Source organism: Fulmarus glacialis, unplaced genomic scaffold (genome assembly GCF_000690835.1).
Source record: "Fulmarus glacialis isolate BGI_N327 unplaced genomic scaffold, ASM69083v1 scaffold16926, whole genome shotgun sequence".
In the NCBI taxonomy this organism is placed as follows: domain Eukaryota; kingdom Metazoa; phylum Chordata; class Aves; order Procellariiformes; family Procellariidae; genus Fulmarus; species Fulmarus glacialis.
In genome coordinates this window covers 1-20,296 of record NW_009216384.1, presented here as the reverse complement: position 1 = coordinate 20,296, position 20,296 = coordinate 1, and the positions used below count along the sequence as shown (strand labels likewise).

At 39.7% G+C, this 20,296-nt stretch overlaps 1 protein-coding gene across 1 annotated transcript in view; it reads left to right on the top strand.

Moving 5' to 3' along the window:
• KDM5A (lysine (K)-specific demethylase 5A) overlaps positions 1–15,650 on the top strand; it is a 48,033-nt gene extending 32,383 nt beyond the window's left edge. The window contains exons 20-27 of the mRNA XM_009579288.1: positions 460–639; positions 2,145–2,306; positions 3,347–3,898; positions 4,682–4,825; positions 8,264–8,423; positions 8,687–8,907; positions 11,069–11,479; positions 13,663–15,650. Of these exons, the coding sequence (XP_009577583.1) occupies positions 460–639; positions 2,145–2,306; positions 3,347–3,898; positions 4,682–4,825; positions 8,264–8,423; positions 8,687–8,907; positions 11,069–11,479; positions 13,663–13,875 (2,043 nt within the window). The 3' untranslated portion in view covers positions 13,876–15,650. The remainder of the gene's footprint in view (positions 1–459; positions 640–2,144; positions 2,307–3,346; positions 3,899–4,681; positions 4,826–8,263; positions 8,424–8,686; positions 8,908–11,068; positions 11,480–13,662) is intronic.
• The last annotated feature ends 4,646 nt before the right edge of the window (positions 15,651–20,296 follow it).

Below are 20,296 nucleotides of genomic sequence, written 5' to 3'. Positions count from 1 at the left end.
AGTTCAGTAGTCCCCCATTCTATTGCTCTACCCACATAACTTGATCCAAAAGGGACATAGCTTCTGTGATATTTCTAGGTGTTGATCTCTGGACTGCAACAGCTATTCTTCTATCAGGTATTTGCTGGGAACTGAAGTGAGAATCCCAATTGATTTCACATTGGCCCCTGTACAACTCTCGGATACTGTAGCTTGCTGTTAAGCAGATAGCGTTTAAGACAACCATCTAGAAATGAAATGTCATCTTACTCCATAAGCCACCTGGCCATGTCAGAATGGCTGTTAAAAAAACTGTATGAGATAGTTTTAAAAATATCAGTAAGATTGAAACCCTGCCCTCCTTTCCTTTCCTATGGAACTCTATTTTAGTCAGTGACAAAATAGTCTATGGCTTGAAATTAAGCTGGCCACTGATACAATGGTGGAATCATTGGCTTAGAAAAATTTCTTTTACCCCAGAACGGGAGCAACTATGCCTACCTGGAGCAACTGGAGAGCTTGTCTGCCAAAGGCCGCCCAATACCAGTGCGTCTTGATGCCCTGCCGCAGCTGGAGTCACAGGTAGCTGCAGCACGTGCCTGGAGAGAGCGCACAGGAAGGACTTTCCTGAAGAAGAACTCAAGCTACAGTCTGTTACAGGTGAGCAACAGACACTTTTGTGTCAGCCTTCAGAAACTGATCTTGATGGCCCTCTGTGGTCTGGATAGAACAGCTGGTTCAATTACAGTAGATTACAGCTCCTTTTGAGAACAGAATATAATAAACTTCAGTGTTCTCAGGTGAAAAGAATGAAAAAGGCAAAAAGTCTGTTTGGCTAGTCTTATTTTATGTATAGACAACCTCAACTGTTACTTTTGAAGAAACAGATTAAAACTCCTTTTTGAGAGGGAAAGAAAAGGATTTCTCTTTTTGTGTAATTGTAGAAATGTAGGCCTGAAATGGACATAGAAGCTGTCTTTGAATGTTTTAACTTGTTCCACTGCTTAAATTCTAAGAAAATAGATTAGATATTTTATAAGCTGTTTAACTATAAGAAAAATTAAGTCAGCTACTGTTTATTTCATGTCAATGAATGTAGTCACTGTCTTTGTTTTAATAAAAATCATTCATGTGTTTGAAGATTTATCATATCTACTTGACAGACTTCCCTTTTCTAGGGAAAACAATTCCAGTTCTTTCAATGCTTTCTTGTAGGCTGTATTTTTCATACTTTTATCTTGTTGCTATTCTCTCGCGGTTTGTCTTCACTTCTAGTGTGATGTCCAAAATCAGACAGAATCCTCTCACTACGGCTTCCCTAGTGCCATGTGAAGTGCAGTAATTGCATCGTGTGTCTCAAAGGCGATACTGCTGTTTAATGTTTCCCAATGGGATCTGCCCCTATTGCAACAACAGCACACTGATTTCTGTTCAGTTTATGATGCGCTCTAGGTCCAAATTTTTTTCTCTGTGTTCTTCTGCCTAACTAGTTATTTAATATGTTCTGGTTTTGCATTTGACTGTTTTCCTAAATGTATCAATTTGAACTTTCCTATATTGAATTTAATTTGCTAGATTTTATATTTAAGTACACCTTCCAACTAATCAAGATTACTTAAAATTTAATTCTTGTCCTTAAAAGTGCTTTGCAGCCTCTCATGTTTGATATTAAAAGGCTTATAGCATGTTTTCTAGTTTTGTTTCAGCCACCAAATTGCTGATGTAAATATGAAATCATGGCAGATCTTTAAGACTTGCAATATGATGAAGGCGCTTGAAGTGAATGTTAAACTACTGATACCTAACTGTGTACAGTATTTCAGTTAGCTATATGTATGATAGCTTAATCTGAATAGATTTTGTAATTTAATCATGAAAACACAGTGGCTTTCAAGTTGACCTGCCACATCACTGTGGTGCTGGTTACATTCCAATTCCATACGTATGAAATACTTGTCTCCTTTTCTGTTTATTTCTCCTCTTCCTAGCATTAATTGACAGACGTCAAAGGTGTTAGATTGCCGAGTATTTTTTGCTCTCTGGTGACTTTGTTGTAATTCCTTTATTAAATGTTCTCATATATGTCCCTGAAATCATAACATCATAGCATTTTCTGTTCTTGGCATCCTTGGCTCTGACAGTGTAAGTTTTCTTGGTGGTTACAGGTTCTGAGCCCTCGGACCGACATTGGTGTTTATGGGAGCAGTAAGAATAGGCGGAAGAGGGCAAAGGAGTTGATGGAGAAGGAAAAGGAGAAAGATCTTGACTTGGAATCCCTAAGTGAACTGGAGGATGGGCTGGAGGAGGCCAGGGACACTGCAGCTGTGGTAAGGAGCAATGAAAGGTAGTGTCTCCTGATACGTGGGTTTAATTTGTCTCTAATCTGTGTAGAAATCTTATGGAAAACTGATAAATGAATCTCACTGAAATGAATATATCATAACACGATGTTTGACACAAGAATATTGTTCAGCTTTCATTGCAGTGAAAGTAGAGGGAAGCACAGTTCAGAGTATAAGTGCTGGTATTTAATAGGTATTGGGCTATGTTAAGACTTAAATGCTCTTGGGTTAATATTTGTGGCTGCTCATCTAATATTATTAACATTTATTGAAATCCCATCAAAATAATGAGGAATGAGGCGTAGCTCTACCTTAAACAGTACCAAGACATATTTGGTTAGGTTGATTTTGAGAGCAGCCTGTAAGTGCTTGGTCATAGAAACTGGGCTGGGGGGAATGTTATATTTGATTCCTCCTTGTTGGGAGGATATTAATGCAGCTTATCAGAGGAATTTGCTGTCATCTGGCTGCCCTTTCTCCAGGAACAAAGAAAATATATGCAGGCTCATGAATGTGGCTTACACACAGTCTGTTTTACCTTAGTATGCTTTGTTATAGTTACTTGAATGGAGACACTGAGGAAATGCAAGTTGCTTCAGGAAGATACGTGGTCACTCAGATGCTCCTGGTGCTGAATCAACATTAAAACAGTGCTCAGCTGCGTTGTCTCAGTAGACAGATGGATGGAACTGATTCTGACTTCTTTCCCAGAGTCAAAACCTGTTCTGGTGGTCTTATGACAGATTTAATTACGAACTTCAGAAACTTTGTAGATATGGAAAAGGTCGTCTAAAGTTTACATAGAATCTTTGTCAGAAGGACTCAGGGGAGTAATGAGTAACTGAGGAGGAGGTATTTTAGCTAAAGTTTTAATTAGATCACACAATTCCTACATTTTGGGCTAGTTTAGCTAGGAAGATCTCTTGATATATGGGGTTTCCTTTTTCTTTTCCTATGTTGCTAATAAAATGTAATCTCTCTTAGCTGTTGAAGGTCATGAACTGTTTTTTGTCTTTGCTGGGTAGGTGGCTATATTCAAGGAGCGGGAACAGAAGGAGATTGAAGCCATGCATGCTCTCAGGGCAGCTAACCTGGCCAAGATGACTATGGTGGATCGAATCGAAGAAGTCAAATTCTGTATCTGTCGCAAAACAGCTAGTGGATTCATGCTGCAGTGTGAGCTGTGCAAAGACTGGTTTCATAGTGGCTGTGTGCCCCTTCCCAAAACAAGTTCTCAGAAGAAGGGCTCTAGTTGGCAGGCCAAAGAAGTGAAGTTTCTCTGTCCACTTTGCATGCGTTCTCGAAGGCCACGGCTTGAGACAATACTGTCTCTGCTGGTGTCCCTGCAGAAGCTGCCTGTACGGCTGCCGGAAGGGGAAGCATTGCAGTGCTTGACAGAACGTGCCATGAGTTGGCAGGACCGAGCGCGGCAGGCTTTGGCCACTGATGAGTTGTCCTCTGCTTTGGCTAAGCTTTCTGTGCTCAGCCAGCGAATGGTGGAGCAGGCGGCACGGGAGAAAACAGAGAAAATAATCAGTGCAGAGCTACAGAAAGCAGCAGCTAACCCAGACCTGCAGGTAGGGATGTGAATATCTTGCTTTTTACCGTGCTTGTCCTTCTTCAGTGTGTCAAATGCCTTATCTTTCTTGGAGAAGCTTGGGGGAGAGGGGAGGGCAGTTAAAAGCTGAGAATTAGACATATCAAAATTACTTAGTTCAGTGCTCCTCAGTCTCAGGCTATGGCTGGCTTCAGTCGGTTACATGCTGCTCCAGGAACAGGCCTGTTGCTTTGTACTCAATAAGCAACTGCTGAAGGTGCTTGTAAGAAACGTCGGTTCAGATATAACAGCTGGCTAAGGGCCTGAAGATGTGTAAAGCAGTGGCTACTTTGGTGTCCAAATTCCATTTCCCTCTTGACAGAATCAAAGGTCTCGATATTTATAATTTCACACGGATTGTCATTCTTAGGCATTTGGTGTTTTGTTAGTAAAAACTAGACTGCAGACAAACAGTAGTACTTTTACAGCTGACCTCTTCATCTTGAGATTGAGATCAGATGATGCTGTGGTGAAGAAATTTGTACAACCACAGGCTATAATTTGGTAGCACTGAATGGCAGTATCTAGATCTTTCTAGTCACTATTATTCAAAAACATGGAAATAAAATCTAACAGAACCTTTTCCTTGGATATTTTCCTATCTTTCTTCACATCTTGCTGTAACTAGGCTTTTCTGTGACTGTCCAGGCAGTTATCCTCAAGCTAAAAGAACCACTGTTTTCTTTGTCAGTAAATTGTTAGCTTTTTTATAATTTTTCTGGAAATTTTATCTTTTCATTCTCATATTCCATTTTTCTTGTAGGGACACTTGACTAGTTTCCAGCAATCAGCCTTTAACAGAGTGATAGGGAGTGTGTCCTCATCCCCACGGCAGACTTTGGATTATGATGACGAAGAGACAGACTCTGATGAAGACATCAGGGAGACATATGGCTATGATATAAAGGTAAGTAATGCAATGTGCTTGTCTGCATGGAATTAATCCAGAACACCTGTTTTTTGTTAATTCAATTTATTTCAGAATGTTTTTTGTGTCTTAAGCTATCTATGTACATTCTGCCCTGGCTCCTGTTGCAGAAGAGGTACTTCTTGATTTTGATCTGAGTTCTGGACTGTTGGGAAGTTTTGTAATGTTTTTATTGAAAATTTCCAAATGTCCTGTTTGAGTTTCAAAAGGTGCTTTTTAGTGCTAAGGAAAAAGATACACCTCTCAAGGGATTTGTATTTATAATACCATGGAGGATGAACATTGTCTTTATGCCCCATTCAGAAGATGATATGAATCATAAATATGAGCAAGTGTCTATATGGAGAGCTCTTCAACAGCTTTTGCTACAGCAAAAAATTAGTCTTTGAAAACTGCATGCCCTATAAGAATTTTCCTGGTGCCAGAGCTTCTTTCATGTTTTCATACCCTTCTCTTCATTCAACCCTCGTATAGAGGAGGTACATGTGTTCAATTTTGGGTGTATGGAAATATTCAGGACTAGATATCTGGATCGTGTTGTAAAATTAGTGTCTGGATTCAGTTACAATTCAGAAATTGTAACTGCAGTTAAATTTTTAAAATAAAAAACTAGAAAAGTAATGGCATGAGAAAAGGCAATTGTCGAAATAGCCAAGTGTTATCAATGTGATGTATTTCACTTCAGAACTTCTGAAATGTCCTTTTGATATATGTAGAGACAAAAGCAATGCCACTGTTTCTTCTTGTGCAGTGTTTTCTTTTTAGTGATAGTGTCATATCTACCTTAAAACATGCTGACTTAAAAGACAGTGTAGTCATGTAAATTCTTCTAAGGCAGATTTTTGGGTTTATAAAGGGACAGCAAATTTTCCCAGTATGATTTGCCTCAATCTCCTATTTCTAGTATTTTGTTTCTAAGCAGCTTTATGCAAATACACATATTTGTCTTACAGTCCCATGTGAAATGTCAACAAGAGTACATTGCAATTGCGTGTTACAGCTTTTAATTAAATTAGTTTCATATTAAAAAAAAAAAAATTCCAAACTGTTCTTTGCATCAGGAGTCATAATAAGGCATTTCTGAAAGATGTGGCATTTTCTGAGGCTGTGATAAAGCATATGTCAAGATGTCATATACTTGTCAGGATCTGAGGGTTTTGCAGGAGTGTAATTTCATTTGTTTAATGATTCTGTTGTCATGATTTCAAAATCTGTTACTTAATCCTTTTGATTTGGATGTCCATCACTGTATGTAATTGTAAAAACCTAAAAGTAAAAATCTGTCGAAGCAAAGCTGATAGGGAGCAGAAATGTCTTTTGTTAGGTCAACTAACATGGTTGGAATAGAAGACAAATTTTCAAGCAACCAAATTCTTCAGGTCTAAACTAGGAGCAGGAAAGTTCAAACGAAATAGCAAAGTTGCTCAGAGATAAATTATTTTTATACTGTTGGCTTTCAAGGGTTGGGTTTTTTCAGTTTGTGATCTATAAACATTTTCCAGTAGAGTGATGTGTTTTAAAAAAAAAAAAGTATCTAGATCTTGATGCATCATGTATGAATTTGCTCTTAATAACTTCTTGTGGACCCTGTAGAAATATCTATGGATCCCTAAGGGTCCATAGACTATATTGCAAAAACCATGATCTCGGACATCTCAAGTACAACAGTGGTTACAAAAACAGATGTGAAAAGGCCTGTTTGATTATATTGTGCTTCTTCTAATTAAAACATGATTCTTGCCAGCAAATACTCCATTATGAGTGCAATACCTAGACTTGTTTTTAAGATTTGTTCCAAGCAGACTGATTCACTGGTCGAATTTACTTAAATTTTCTTCACCTTTAATTGCTTTCATTTTTGTCTCATGTATTTTTTTCTTATTCCTTTGCACCTGTGTTGCCTACGGCCACCAAATGCTGATATCTTCCTATTAATTTCCCTATTGGCCCTGAACTTTCTTTAATGTAGTATAGTATGATATCCAGAACAAGATACTGTATGGGAGATAACCTTTACTATGTAGGGAGAAATATCTTCCTCTTTGTGAATATATTTATTCTGCCTTTTCATCTGGGCAATTTAAATCTGAATTTCCCACTTCTAGTTCTGTACTGAAATCATTAGTGTGCACTTCACTTCCTTTTAAAAGTGTAACTGAAAGCCAGAGAGAGTTTACCATTCTTAAACTCCCTTTTTATGTCATGAAATGACAGTGTCTGGGTGGTACAATTTCCTGAGTTGGCCATTTTGGGACCCACACAGCTAATCTTCAGGTAAATATTGTCAGTAAATGCTCTACAGCCTTTCTCTTCTTTCAAGCCAGCTTCTTGTTTTTTATTGTTTTCTGAAAGATTTCAGTCTTACATGGCATGCGAAGTATGTTTAACCTGTTGGCCAGTTTCATCGCAAATGTGGCAGGGTGGCTAAGTTCTGGAAAGTGCTGTGGAAATAGACAGCTGGTTGAGGAGATGATGCTTATTAATTTCACCTGCAGAGGTGAGTAAGAAGAGGGGGAAGTTAGTACTAGGAGGCATCAGGGAATCTACTCAGATGGGCTTGTGCCTTCTCTGGATTCTCTGCCTAATGTAATGCAAAGTCAAACAAAGCTTCTCTCACTGCTAAGAGATTCCTAACCTCTCTTCTCTTAATGGATCCACCTGCACCTGAAGGCGTGCGTCCCATTTCAGAGCGTGATGTACTTAAAAAGTCAAGCATCCATCCTACAGTGTATGAGTAGAGTGTATTGAGCCTCCTACACAATGCGTTGAGCTGCGCGCAAGCTGATGCCATCCTTGTTCTGTTCATGGAAATATTCACAACAGTCTCAAGTATTACAGCCCTCTTCCTTTCAGTGTTTGCTCCTATCTTAAAATGGTTCAAGACTGCCATAAAAGTCCTGATCCCAGGGTAACATCTGATTGTTTGCCATTATGTTGATATTTGTTGCTGTGCTGGAACACCCTGTTTTTTCCTCACCTGTAAGATCTTTAATCGTTTCCTTCTGTAGTAACCATTATTTACTCAGCATACCCCTGCTTTACTAAAGATGCCAGTCTTTGTGGTCTTGCAGTCAAATTTTTCAAGTGAAAAAAAGTTATGTAGGCTAAGAGTAAGCCTCTTTTCATTATGTTGACTTGTGAAGACCATACTTGAGGGACTGCTGAGTGAGGAAACTTGTCAAGTATTTCTTATGCACTAACTATAAATCTATAGACCTATTTCCATAGTTGCTATGTTCATCCACTATTTAAGTAGGGATATAACTTGTACCTTTTGCACATGGTCTTGGTGTCTCTGGTGGGGTGCTTCAAAGTAGGGTTTAAGGAACAGCAGACTGGTTAGTCTTAGTAGAATTTACTTTGAAGTAGGTATTTTCTGGATCCAGATGTTGCATGTTTTCTGTGGGTCTTTTTCAGGACAATGCCAGTGTAAAATCTTCTAGCAGCTTGGAGCCCAATTTGTTTTGTGATGAGGAAATCCCCATTAAATCAGAGGAAGTGGTGACACACATGTGGACTGCTCCTTCATTCTGTGCCGAACACGCATATTCATCTGCTTCTAAAAGCTGCTCTCAAGGTATTTGCTTTTGTATACATTGAGATAAAATTGAGCAGTCAGTAAGGAGGGGAACTGCTCTGTTATCTGTGCTAGTTGTCTGTGAGAAGGTACAGTAGAGTTACATTGCAGTTAGTTTCCTGATGTCTGATATATAAACCTGTGTCAATGTTTTTTGCTTTGGATTGTCTCCCTCCTTAGATTGTTGTTGTGAAAAGTATGTCATTTCTTTTGGTTTTGATCTCTTCTTTTTATCCTTATATGACTTGCCTCCTGTCTGAAAGGTTCTAGCACTCCAAGGAAGCAGCCTCGGAAGAGTCCACTGGTACCTCGCAGTTTGGAGCCCCCTGTATTGGAGCTGTCACCTGGAGCGAAAGCTCAGCTAGAAGACCTAATGATGGTAGGAGATCTACTAGAGGTATCACTGGATGAGACTCAGCACATCTGGCGGATTTTACAGGCTACTCATCCACCCTCTGAGGACAGGTTCCTTCATGTCATGGAGGTATGGAACTTGAAGAAATGTTCTGGTATGGAAAAAAACCCCACCACGTTATTTTGGTGTTTTTTCTAAAAATATAATCTTGGACAGTTGAGTGCTTAGTTACTTGACGTGTTTGGATTTCAGCCGGGGAGTAGTAGATTCCAGAAAATAACAGAATAAGAGATCCAAAAATTCAGTTCTTGATCGCTCATGCCATAGCAGTGCCCTCCACAATTAACCATATTTAGAACAGTTTTCTCAGGCAGTCCCGTATGCAAACCTTATTTTAGAAAATGTAAGGTTAGGGAAGGAAACACTGTTCTTGATTATGCTTGGAATCAGAAGCAAAAGAATTACAAGAAACATTTAGAAAGACGGAAAGTCTACACTTAGCTTGTATAACTTGATACTTGTACGTTGCTGAACTTCTGTTGTTACTGGGGAAAGAACACTTGTTTTTTTAAATAAAACATTGTTTGGTAATGCAGGTAATAAGATTCCTATTCTTCCTCAAAATAGCATAGACATAGCAATTTTTTTATTAATATACTGTGAAGATGTGCTGATCACTTTGCTCAGCTGACAATGAATGAGGCAGGTTTATCTGCTGATTTTGAGGTCTAGTCCAAATCACTTAGCCTCATTCATGCAGTGGGTGAGGGATGTGTGCTGGAAGAGAAGGAAAACTCATGTGTTGAAGAGCTGTACTGGAACCCATCCTTTATCATCTGTCTGCTGAAGTTAGAGGTCAGTTTGACCATGTGTAGTTATGGACTATGTGATTGCTTTTTGGATTACTGAACTGCACAGGAAATATATTGAAGATGGTTATTTCTTGACTTTTTTGTAGTGTACAGTGAAATAAGATGGAAGGTTACATGCTGCGAACAGTGAGCTTAGATGAGCATATTAATCAGTTGTCTCATTTTCTGAGTGCCATACATATACAGTGGATAAGTCAGTGTTGCCAAACTGCCATTAAGTTAGGACGGTAGTATAAAGCAGACCCTGCCTCCAGAGAAGTACTGCTTTACTATGTTTTGACCCAAGTACTTTACTTCATAAGCTTAATGTTCTTTTAATGCAATGGTTTTGGCATGGAATTGGTTGAAGAACAGTTTGAATGCCAGCAAATAGCAATTTATAAATAGTACGCTAGACTGTTATATTAGTAGTTAAGCACAGCTTTTTTTGCAGGGGTGGGCAGGTAAGAGGGTGTGTGTGTTACAACATTTTCTGGTTAACCCTTATGAATACTTGTTTGACCAGAACTACTCATTTTGAATTGAATACCTTTCTGTGTCTATTTACATGCAAAATTAGTAGATTTTTGTAAAATAATGTTCAGAGGATTTGTTTTTGAGTGGAGTAGCTGTATTAAGTAATGTACAGTAAACAGTACATTTACTGGCTTATAGTATGTCCTTAATCTATTAATAATTATTAAGGTTAAAGTATATAGCTTGATTTACTGAAATTGAGTCAGTCCTGTTTGTACAAAGGAGCTATACATGTGAATCTTTCAGATATAAATAGGACTTGCCACTGTGGATGCTACCTGCAGTGACAGACTTTGCCAATTTTAAGCCTCACTTCTGATTGGAATCTGCTATTTAAGATCTGTTAACGATGCCAGGATATTGACAGTGTGTGCCAGTTTGGAAGCTATTCAAATAATGGATCTGTTAGTTTCTTTTCGTGCTTGAGTTGGTGATACATTTTAAGAATTCAACAATTGCTCTTGCTTAATCTCCAGAATAGCAATTGCTTTCTCTCAAAAATAATTACAGGCAAGACTGACCTAGGATGAAAAATAAACAAGAGCATGTAACAAATGATTAATCTTCTCAACTTTTATTAAAAAGCAATGTCAGAAGGGAGTTGTAATTATTGCTATTCTGCCTCTTTACCCTTGCTGATGATTTACTTTTTCCAGTGGACATTTTTGATTCATTGATATCACTTTGACACAGTTGATACCACTTACTATTTTTTTCTAGTATGGTGAAAATAAAGTTGAGCCCCTTTTTGTTTAGAATTTGTAACAGTATGTTGTTGAATAGGTTTCTTCATACCATGTCAGGGTAATGGTGGAGGAAAGTACATCTCTCAAGCTGTATGCTTGCAGTATATGGAAATTTGCATTTGAAAAAACAAATCTCTTTTCACCCTTTCTATGAAGGATGACAGCATGGATGAGAAACCACTGAAAATGAGAGGGAGAGACTCTTCTGAGAGGAAGCGGAAACGAAAGCTGGAGAGAGCAGAGCAGTTCTTTGGAGATATGAAGCAAAAATCTAAAGAGCTGAAAAAACTGGAAAAACCCAAGAAGAAAAAGCTAAAACTCACCATGGATAAGACAAAGGAGCTAAACAAGCTGGCAAAGAAACTGGCTAAGGAAGAGGAGCGGAAGAAGAAGCGAGAGAAAGCAGTTGTCGCAAAGGTGGAACTAGCAAAGGAAAGCACAGAGAAAAAAAGAGAGAAGAAGGTTCTAGATATTCCTTCTAAGTATGACTGGTCAGGAGCAGAAGAGTCGGATGATGAGAATGCTGTATGTGCTGCACAAAACTGCCAGAGGCCCTGCAAGGACAAAGTGAGTTTTCGCTTAGTTCTGTCTTAGGCAATTCCATGCGAAGTCAAAAACCCCAGTGCAATTTGATAATTAGGTTGAACAGCATGAGCAACAAACATGGTATGATTGGAAATGAGAGAGGATGCAGTAGTGCTTAGGTGGGTACACAGATGTAGTAGATAAAACTATAGAACTTCCTTATTCCCTTAGGTACTTTAACTCAGGAGAAGAAGATGGAAAATTAGAATCTGGGAAAAGGTACTCTGTCTTAGTTGGGAAGCTTAACCTCTTCAAGCTGTGTAATTTTTTGCTGGCTATATGCAACACACATTGTCTGATTCAAAAGATTAATTCTTTGACTCAGCTAGGAATGTTCCTGACTTCAGTGTGTTTCTGAGCAGAAGAGGGATGTGCGATGTTCCTAAATGAAGTAAATTATCTGTATTTCTTGCATACAGTCTGTGAACAGTGATGCTGCAGGCTGAGGGATCTACAAACTGCAGTGCTTCACTTTTCTTGTTGGAGATAAATATCAGTGATTTTAGACCTGTTTAGATTATTACAAAAGAAACTTGATCTGCCTCTCTCTGTGGTACTGCCTGTTCTGATTGTCAGCTTTTAAGACTGACTAATTGATGATGAAAACATCTTTTTTTTTTTTAATGTTTTTTTCTGCTTTTTAGAAAGAAGAAAAAAACTTCTTCCAATAACAACTGTGGGATTGACACTATACTGCGCTGGCTTGCACAAAAAAGAGTAGGAACAAGTACAAATAGCAAGAACTTCTTGTTTCGCAAAATTGAAACATGGAATTAAAGTGTTCATTTGAACACTTAAAAAGACCAGTTAAAAGACCAGTTTTTAAGTCTTAAACTTAGACCAAGGTTAGAAATCACACTCAGTCACTCAAAAGATGATACAGTCTTTGTACCACCGTTCTCTTTACTTCACAGATGATAATTAGCTTATATTAGTACATTTTTACAAAAATTGAGATTCCAAGAGGGAGGAGGGTGCCTTAAAGTTTGTATTATAAAGAAGGTTGTACTAAATTTGTCAAACTTCCATAGATTAAACTGAGTAAAATTCCTGATTGCATAATCAAAGCTTTTAATGGAATGACTGTCTTTCCATAGGGTTGGACATGTTTCTGTACATTCAACAGATGAATGCCATACAAGTAAAAAATGGCAGATACAGGAACGTAATGACTGAAGCTAGTGTCCATTACTAGTCACTTTTAAAAATTTGTTCAGGAATAGTTTTCCTACAAACTAAAGTAAAATCTTGAGCTGATAATGTTTCTTCATTTTAGATGGGTTGCCACTACTGTTATTTTTCTAATATATTTTTATTTTCACATTCACCTGTAAGGTGAAAGCAGAACTACAGCTGTACCAGTGCATGCCATTAAAATCAAGAATCTGTGTTCCTTATCCTGCAGATCTCAGTTTCTGCTCACTGACTCAAATTAACATGTCCTCATACTCAGGGAATTACAGAAATCTAGTAATTCATCTTTTTTTCCTTCCTAAGTTTTAATTTACTACTTATGCCTTTTCCTAATTGTTCTATAGCAAGTTCATCTCTAAGTTTGAAATATTTTAGCTTAAATGTTCTGACACTTTGGAGTTACAGTTTGTGTGCGTTTTTTGGCATTTGGTGGCCAGCTGTATACCCAATATCTAGCTGGTAGAAAAGTATTAAAGCTGCTGATGTCATGTAGCTTTTTTTTTTTAGCCAAAAGCAGTAATCAAGTCCTTCTGTTTTCTGTAATTTTTAAGTTGCAAAAGCTACCATTTGATAATGCAATCTAAGGGGATATATATAATTTAGGATGTGTATTTGTAGATTCTAATCTATGCTGAAGTAACTGTCCCTGAGCACGCTCCTATTTTAAATGTGTTCTAGCATACCAATGTTCATTTGCAGAGAGCCGAGTGTCCTCTTCCTCAGTAGTCGTAGTGTGTTTGTATCATGATGGTCTAAGGATGCAAGCGGGGCAAGGTTTGTTGGAAGAGTGTTATTTTTTATTAAACTGAAACAGCTTGTTAAAACAAGCTCTATAGGGCATTAATTTGTGCCAAAAAGCTTTTGTGTTCTAGATATATCAGGTGGGTTTAGTAGAAGGTATTTTCTTCATACAAACCTTTCCTTGTCTTTCCTTGTAATGAGCTATGTGTTGCTGACCTGATCTCTTGCAGGTAGACTGGGTGCAGTGTGACGGTGGCTGCGATGAGTGGTTTCATCAAATTTGTGTTGGTGTCTCTCCGGAAATGGCTGAGAATGAGGATTACATCTGTATAAACTGTGCAAAGAAGCCAATGCAGGGACCAAGTAGCCCCGCTCATGCACCACCTCCTCCTTTCTTATTGAGCTACAAACTACCAATGGAAGATCTTAAAGAGACAAGTTAGCAGCTACTCGATGCCTGAACTTGTTGGGAAACGGACCACTGAAACCCTACAGAAAGAGAGGGTTTGAAGCTGATGTAGCCACTGAGCTTCACTTCCAAGGATGTACAGACCTGCAGCAGAGTTGGTCCCTTCCTTACAGCTGGCTTCCTTCATACAATGGGAACGTCAAGGCACAGTGGTACCGACTCATCTATGCAGACATCGCCTGATTAGAAGCTTCAGCCAGTGTTTTTTGACTTGAGTATTTCCATCTTTGAGTGTGGCTGTTGCTCTTAAAGACTGAGCAAACCCGAGGCTGTTAGATTAGACGCTTCAGGGTGTTAGAAGTACATGTTGGCAGTGGAGCTGGCCTGGAATTGGTGGGCATAGGCTGGAGCTTTTAGGCCTACCAGGTTACCCTAAGGAGGTGACTTTGGAAAGTTATCTTTTGCCTCCCCATGCCAACCCAGTGAGTAGGGCAGTATCTTGAGAGAGTTAAGTTGCCTTCATATCCAGGCAGCTAACACTACACTATAAGGATGGGAGCAAGTGGATGAATTTCTTTTAATTTCTCTTTTGTAGCTAAAGGGCAGAGGAGCTCATGATCTCAGAAATCAGCAAAGATTCTGTTTACCAAAAAAGAAACCCAACTCTACTCCACTAGGCAAAATTTTTTCCTTGGTGGGGAACAGCTGATCTTCCTGACCTGAGGAGGGCCAGAAAACATTGATGAAGATGTCTAGCTAGACCAGAGCTTGGGAAAAGCAGAGTGCTTCCCTTTCCACAGGGGTGCCCTCTCCTGTTCTAGGCTTTGCTTAGAATTCTGCACTCCTGCACATTAAAGTTGTCTGACGCAGGATGGAGCTGGCAAGGAGGTACAGCACCCAGGGCACCAGCTTCTGTGATCTGTACCCAGGGATGGGAAGGAAAGAAGACAGCCCATTTACCTCAGAGGTTACACTGACATGTGCTTCTGTGAAAAGTTCACTCACAACTATTTCCAGTATCACCAGGCTACGGGCATGGCCTCAAGCGATACCAGCAAGCAGTCTGCAGATACTGTTCGCAGCGCAAATCCCCCTCCCTGCTGGCTTTGCTGGATGTGTACCAGTGTACAATCAGCAACAGTTCTTGTTTGAAGTTGCCCCTGGCTTTGCCAGAGGACCAGAGGGCTTGGGGTCATCCTGGGTGACAGTTGTTTTAGTAAATCCATTTTTAAAGAAGGACTTGTTTTTACTTTTTTCTAAATGTCTCAGACTACTGACTTGTTCTATAAATAGATTATTTTTCTTTGATTTTTTTATACTTACCACTGTTAACCAGCAGCACAGACAGAGGTTCACAAAGCAAAAACCTGCCCGTGGGCTTGGGTTTTTTTACTCCATTCCTTCCTTGTAGTACAAGGAATTAGCAGTTACCTTCCCCATTCTAGCCTGACCAGCTGCCTGTGTTTAAATAGGTAAATACATTTCATGTGCTACCTTTGTGTTTGGGTTTGTTCCTATTAGTGGGGCATCTGGGCCTTAACGACTCCAGTGGGTGCTGGCTTTATGTATGTGAATGTCTGAAGCCAGCCACTGGGCTGTCTTGTCCCCCTCTCCACTCGCTCCCTATTGTGTTTCCATTCTTCTGCAGTTCTAGGAGTGTTGTAAGTAGTGTCCAGTCTTACTAGGAGCTGGACTGGGATTTAAAGAAATATTGACAAAAACAAAAGTGTTCTGTCTTGACTGTTCTGTGTCCCTTCACTTGTTCCCTAATTTTTGGAAGTTTATTTATCTGGCAGAATTATCCATCCAAAAAAAAATTAAGCTCAGGTAGACGAACTTTATTGGTTTGTTTTATTTGTGCCTGCTACCTGGGAAGAGGAAGATGCGCAAAAGAAAAAAAACTAAGATGGAGGGCAGAAGATACAGGGTCTTGGGAGCTTTGAGTGCAAATTGGGCACAGACTTCTAATTCCTGCTCCTTAAAGACTAGTATGGTGTTAAAAGCAAAAGCAAGCTGTGGTTAAGCATGTGGCTGAACGGGCACCGTAGCAAACTTAAGAGTATTATTTGTTTACTTATTTATGAAGGAGTCTATGCTATAGCTAGACATACCCTCTTTTTGCCTTCAGTTACATTTTTTTCTTTGCAATGTACGCTTAGTTTTGGTAAACTGGTTTAAACAGATGTTACTTTCCTTCAAGCTTTAACTGATGGTACTACATAAATGTTTCCCTATATGGAGTGGATAGACTATCTGTCACAGATGTTTAATCGTTCCAGAAGTAGACTAGTACAAGATTTCTTAAAGAATCCCAGTGTTCTGTATTCTTTCCTGTCTCCTAGAATCCGTGACACAACAGGGAAAATATGGTTAGCATATCCTGTTAGCCACTGAGGATATCCTCTTAACCATTCCTACATTCTCTGTCGCGACAAAGTCATTGTTATATGTAATTACCATCAACTGGAAAAGTGATCTTTTAGTAAATCTGCATTGAATGTTCCTGTTTCTCTGAGTAGAAGGTGTGGAGAATGTTAACAGTAGCACTAGTTACAACGAGAAGGAAACAAACAGCTATACGGTGCAATGGTCAATCATTCTGCTTGTAACAAGCATAGAAAAGAGTAAACAACAGAAAGAAATGTGCAAATAATGTGCGAAAGGTCACATTTTTAGTAGCTGTTTTTCATATTACCGCATCGAGAGGCTCTTTATTACACTGTTCAAAGGAGGTTGCCACACTTTCTAGTTACAGATGTCTCACCTGTTTTCGGGTAAGGTGTTTATAAACCGAAGACCATTATTAGCTTTACATCTTATTGTTTAAGCTTATTTTTTAAGAGTATAATTCCTCTCAAAGGGTTGCTGATAGTATGAACTTATGAATAAATGTTAACTTTTGGAAAAATCTGTAGATATGTAGTTAGTGGTTGAAAAACCTAGAGCTACAGCTGTGGTATTGTCTCCAGATCTTAGGGGTTTGTATTTTTATAAAAACATATATGCAAAGAAGCAAGCCAAAGTTAAGCTAAGGAAATAATTTTCTTACATGTCTGCTGCAGCTGTAGGAAAAATCTCTCACGGTTTGGGGACAAAATCTCAGTATACACAAAATCTTAGCTTATGTATCTAGAAAGGTACATGTCTTAATGCTATATTCTACAAAGGATACTAGCCACTGTTCATGTTGTTTCTCTTCATGTTTGCCTAAAAGGTCAAAGAAATGACCTGAGCTGTTGTGAGGAACTAAAAATGGCCAGGACTTGAGTTGTGTATCTTATCCAAACCATGTAGTTTCAAGCTTTTTCTTTTTTAAGAACCAGGGCCTGGAATTGGTCAGCTTTACTTGTGTAGAGATAAACGTCACTCCTGAACTTCAGTACCATTACTTTTAGGATTCATACTTTCGACAGATAATCTGTACCTGAACGCTTGTGCAGCCTGGACTATTTGATAACAAGGGCTTAAGGTAGAACTGATGATATTATGAAAATTATCTTAAGGGATTGGAATACAGTCACACAGCATAAGATAAACAGATGTCTGTGTGTTTTGCTAGCCACACTGTGAAGCTTGCATTGATCTTTTCGGTTTTAGAATCGTAATTTAGGTTGGGGGGGCCTTCTGGAGGTCATCTGGGTCAACCTCCTGACTAAAGCAGGGCTAACTTTGAAAGTAGGTGAGGTTTTTCAGGGCCATGTCCAATCAGGTTTTGAGTATTTCCAGAGATGGGCATTCAACAGCCTCTCTGGCTTCCTGTTCCGGTTTTGTAGCATCTTCAATGCAAACTTCTGTCTAACGTATAGTCAGATATTCAGTTGCTGTAGCTTGCCTCTTCACGAGTCTGGCTCCATATTTTCTGTAATCATCCATTACGTAATTGAAGACTGCAGGTCCTGCAGCCTTAATTTCCAAGCTGAATAAACCCAGCTCAGCCTCCCTTGAGCCATGTTATGTGCTGCAGCCTTCTAACAATCTTGGTGGTCCTCAGCTGGACTTGTTTCAGGTTTGTCAATGTCTGGTTTTGTACTGAGGAGCCCAAAACTAGATATTTTACTCCAGACGCAGCTTACAAGTGTTGAATACAGGGGAAAAATAACTGCTTTTAACCTCCTGGCCATGGTCTTACAATGCAGCCTGGTACAGGGTTGGCCTTTGTTAGCTGCAAGGGGGCACACTGCTGACCCCTATTTAATGCGTCCACCATTAGCCCCAGGTCCCTTGATTTATTATTTCTCAGGTGCAGGACCGATGAAGTTAACAAATTTTCCATCAGCACATCGCTCCACCTAGTCAAGATCCAACTGAATGGGAGCTCTCTCCCATGTTTTGGGTTGTCCTGCTCCCATCCTCCCCCCATCATTCAGTTTGGCGTCATCTGCAAAGTTGATGAGGGTGCACTCTATCACATCACCCAGGTGGGTAAGACATAAAACAGTATTGTCTCCAGTACCAACCCCTGAGGTACTCCACTTGCAGCTGGCCACCTCCTAGATCTCAAATTGTTGACTACTGAAGTCTGAGGACAGCAGTCCACCCCATTTTTCACCTCTATTGTAGGTTGTCCATCGACTCTGTAAGCGTGTTTTTGCTGTAAGTCACGGTGAACAACCACTGCTTTCCCCATGTCCATAGGATTCATCACAGACGGCAACCAGATTGGGCTAGCTCTACAGTGGTGACTATTACCAGTCACTTAATCCCTCATGGGCCTGGATGTGGCTTTAAGGAGGATTTGTTCTGTAATCTTCCCAGGGACCCTCAGAGTGAGGCTAGCTGCCCTGTAGTTCCTGCATCCTCCTCATTTCCTCCTCTTCATTGACTGGGCATGACGTGCAGAAGGGTTCATCACAGTCCATCAAGAAAATGATCCTCCATACAGACATTTTCCTAGGCTTCATTTATCATTGTGGCATACAAAATTCGTAGAAAAGAACCCAACCTATTTGAATTGCTGTTTGTAAGATGCATGGAAAACTAAATGGCAGAACCAAGCTGCTTCAAGTGCTGCTCATACCTAAACTCCATGAACAAGTGAGCAGTTATGTCAGTCCCATATATCTAGATACAAGTCCAAGCTGGTCTCGTTGAAGTCAATGTTATTGATGCATGGTCCTTTTGTACACAGTTCTTCACGCTGGAAGAAAGGCATAATATGAATGAGCGTGAATGGGGACGTCTGATCTTCTAGGAGAAATGATGCAGTCTACAGCCTTGCTCATTCAGCAGTAGGCCGTTTACTAGGCAGCTGTCCAAGGATAGCTATCACCTTTATTTTTCTGGTAACAGTTATTAGAATGCATGCAACAGAGCTGTAGAGCAAAAAGTATTCAGCTGTTCTCCACTTGCTTATCAGACATGCCTTGCTGTCATTCTAGGTACATGTTGCATACCTTTAAAAATTACGACTGATTGAAAGAACTGCTAACTGTACGTTAGCAATCATTTTGTATGTTGGAAATGAAAGATTTTTAAAGGGTGAAAAAAGTTTCTTAAAATCATTCCTGAAATCACTGTTAATGGCCCTGTAAGAAGTTGAGAACTGTGATCTGCTAAAAGCAAGATTTGAGGCTTCCTTGAGTTAGATGAAAATGAAGAGCAGGGAACTCCAAATCCTCTCCAGCTGCGGTCACTAAGAATGTGTTTGGTCAGCCTGCCTGAACCAAACAGGAACTCTGCTTGGAGCACCAAGGCAGTGGGGAGATGCAATAAATCCAGCCCTTATCGAAATTCTAGCCATGCTGGCTTTGGGAGGGTGATAAATGTGTAGGACAGCTGAAAACTGCACAGCAAGACACTGAGAGCATTGAGCCTTACGTAATGAGATGGCTTGGTACAAATGAATGTTAAGTTGCAAGGTACAGGCAATGAAAGTAGCAAGGATTTATTGAAAAACAGAAATAGTTGTAAGGAGACATGTTCTGAATGCCTTTGAAACAAAAGCCCTGCTGCAGTGAATAGTTTTAATCCTGGATGGGGCATTGTATCTCAATTGGAGGCTTTTCAGAGGCCAATTTATCACCGCCCACCCCCCCAAAAAAAAGTCATTTAAAGCCAAGTGCCAAAAGGAGCTGCTCTAGGTATTGATACCCGAGGAGAGCAGCCATCTCTGAACATGCGGGTCCTGAGACAGTTGATGTCACTAGCCAGCCTGGCATCTGTTTTTAGTGGATGGGTGGTGTGCCAGCAGATCAGACTGCTGCATCCGTTTCTAGGTTGATGCAGTCTGGGCTCAGTCTTGCAGCGACTCAAGTCACCCGCCAGGCAATGGGCACGCTGCGTTGCTCCCCAGAGAAATCGGGTGCTTGCTACTGCTGTTCTGTGATAACAGCACTGGAGCCTACACAAATCCAAATTACGAATTTGAGAAATAGCTCAGATTTTAGTGGGATGTGAGATGAGTAGCATGTTCTGTTTACTTCCGTCCGCTAATCATAGAATCATAGAATCATTAA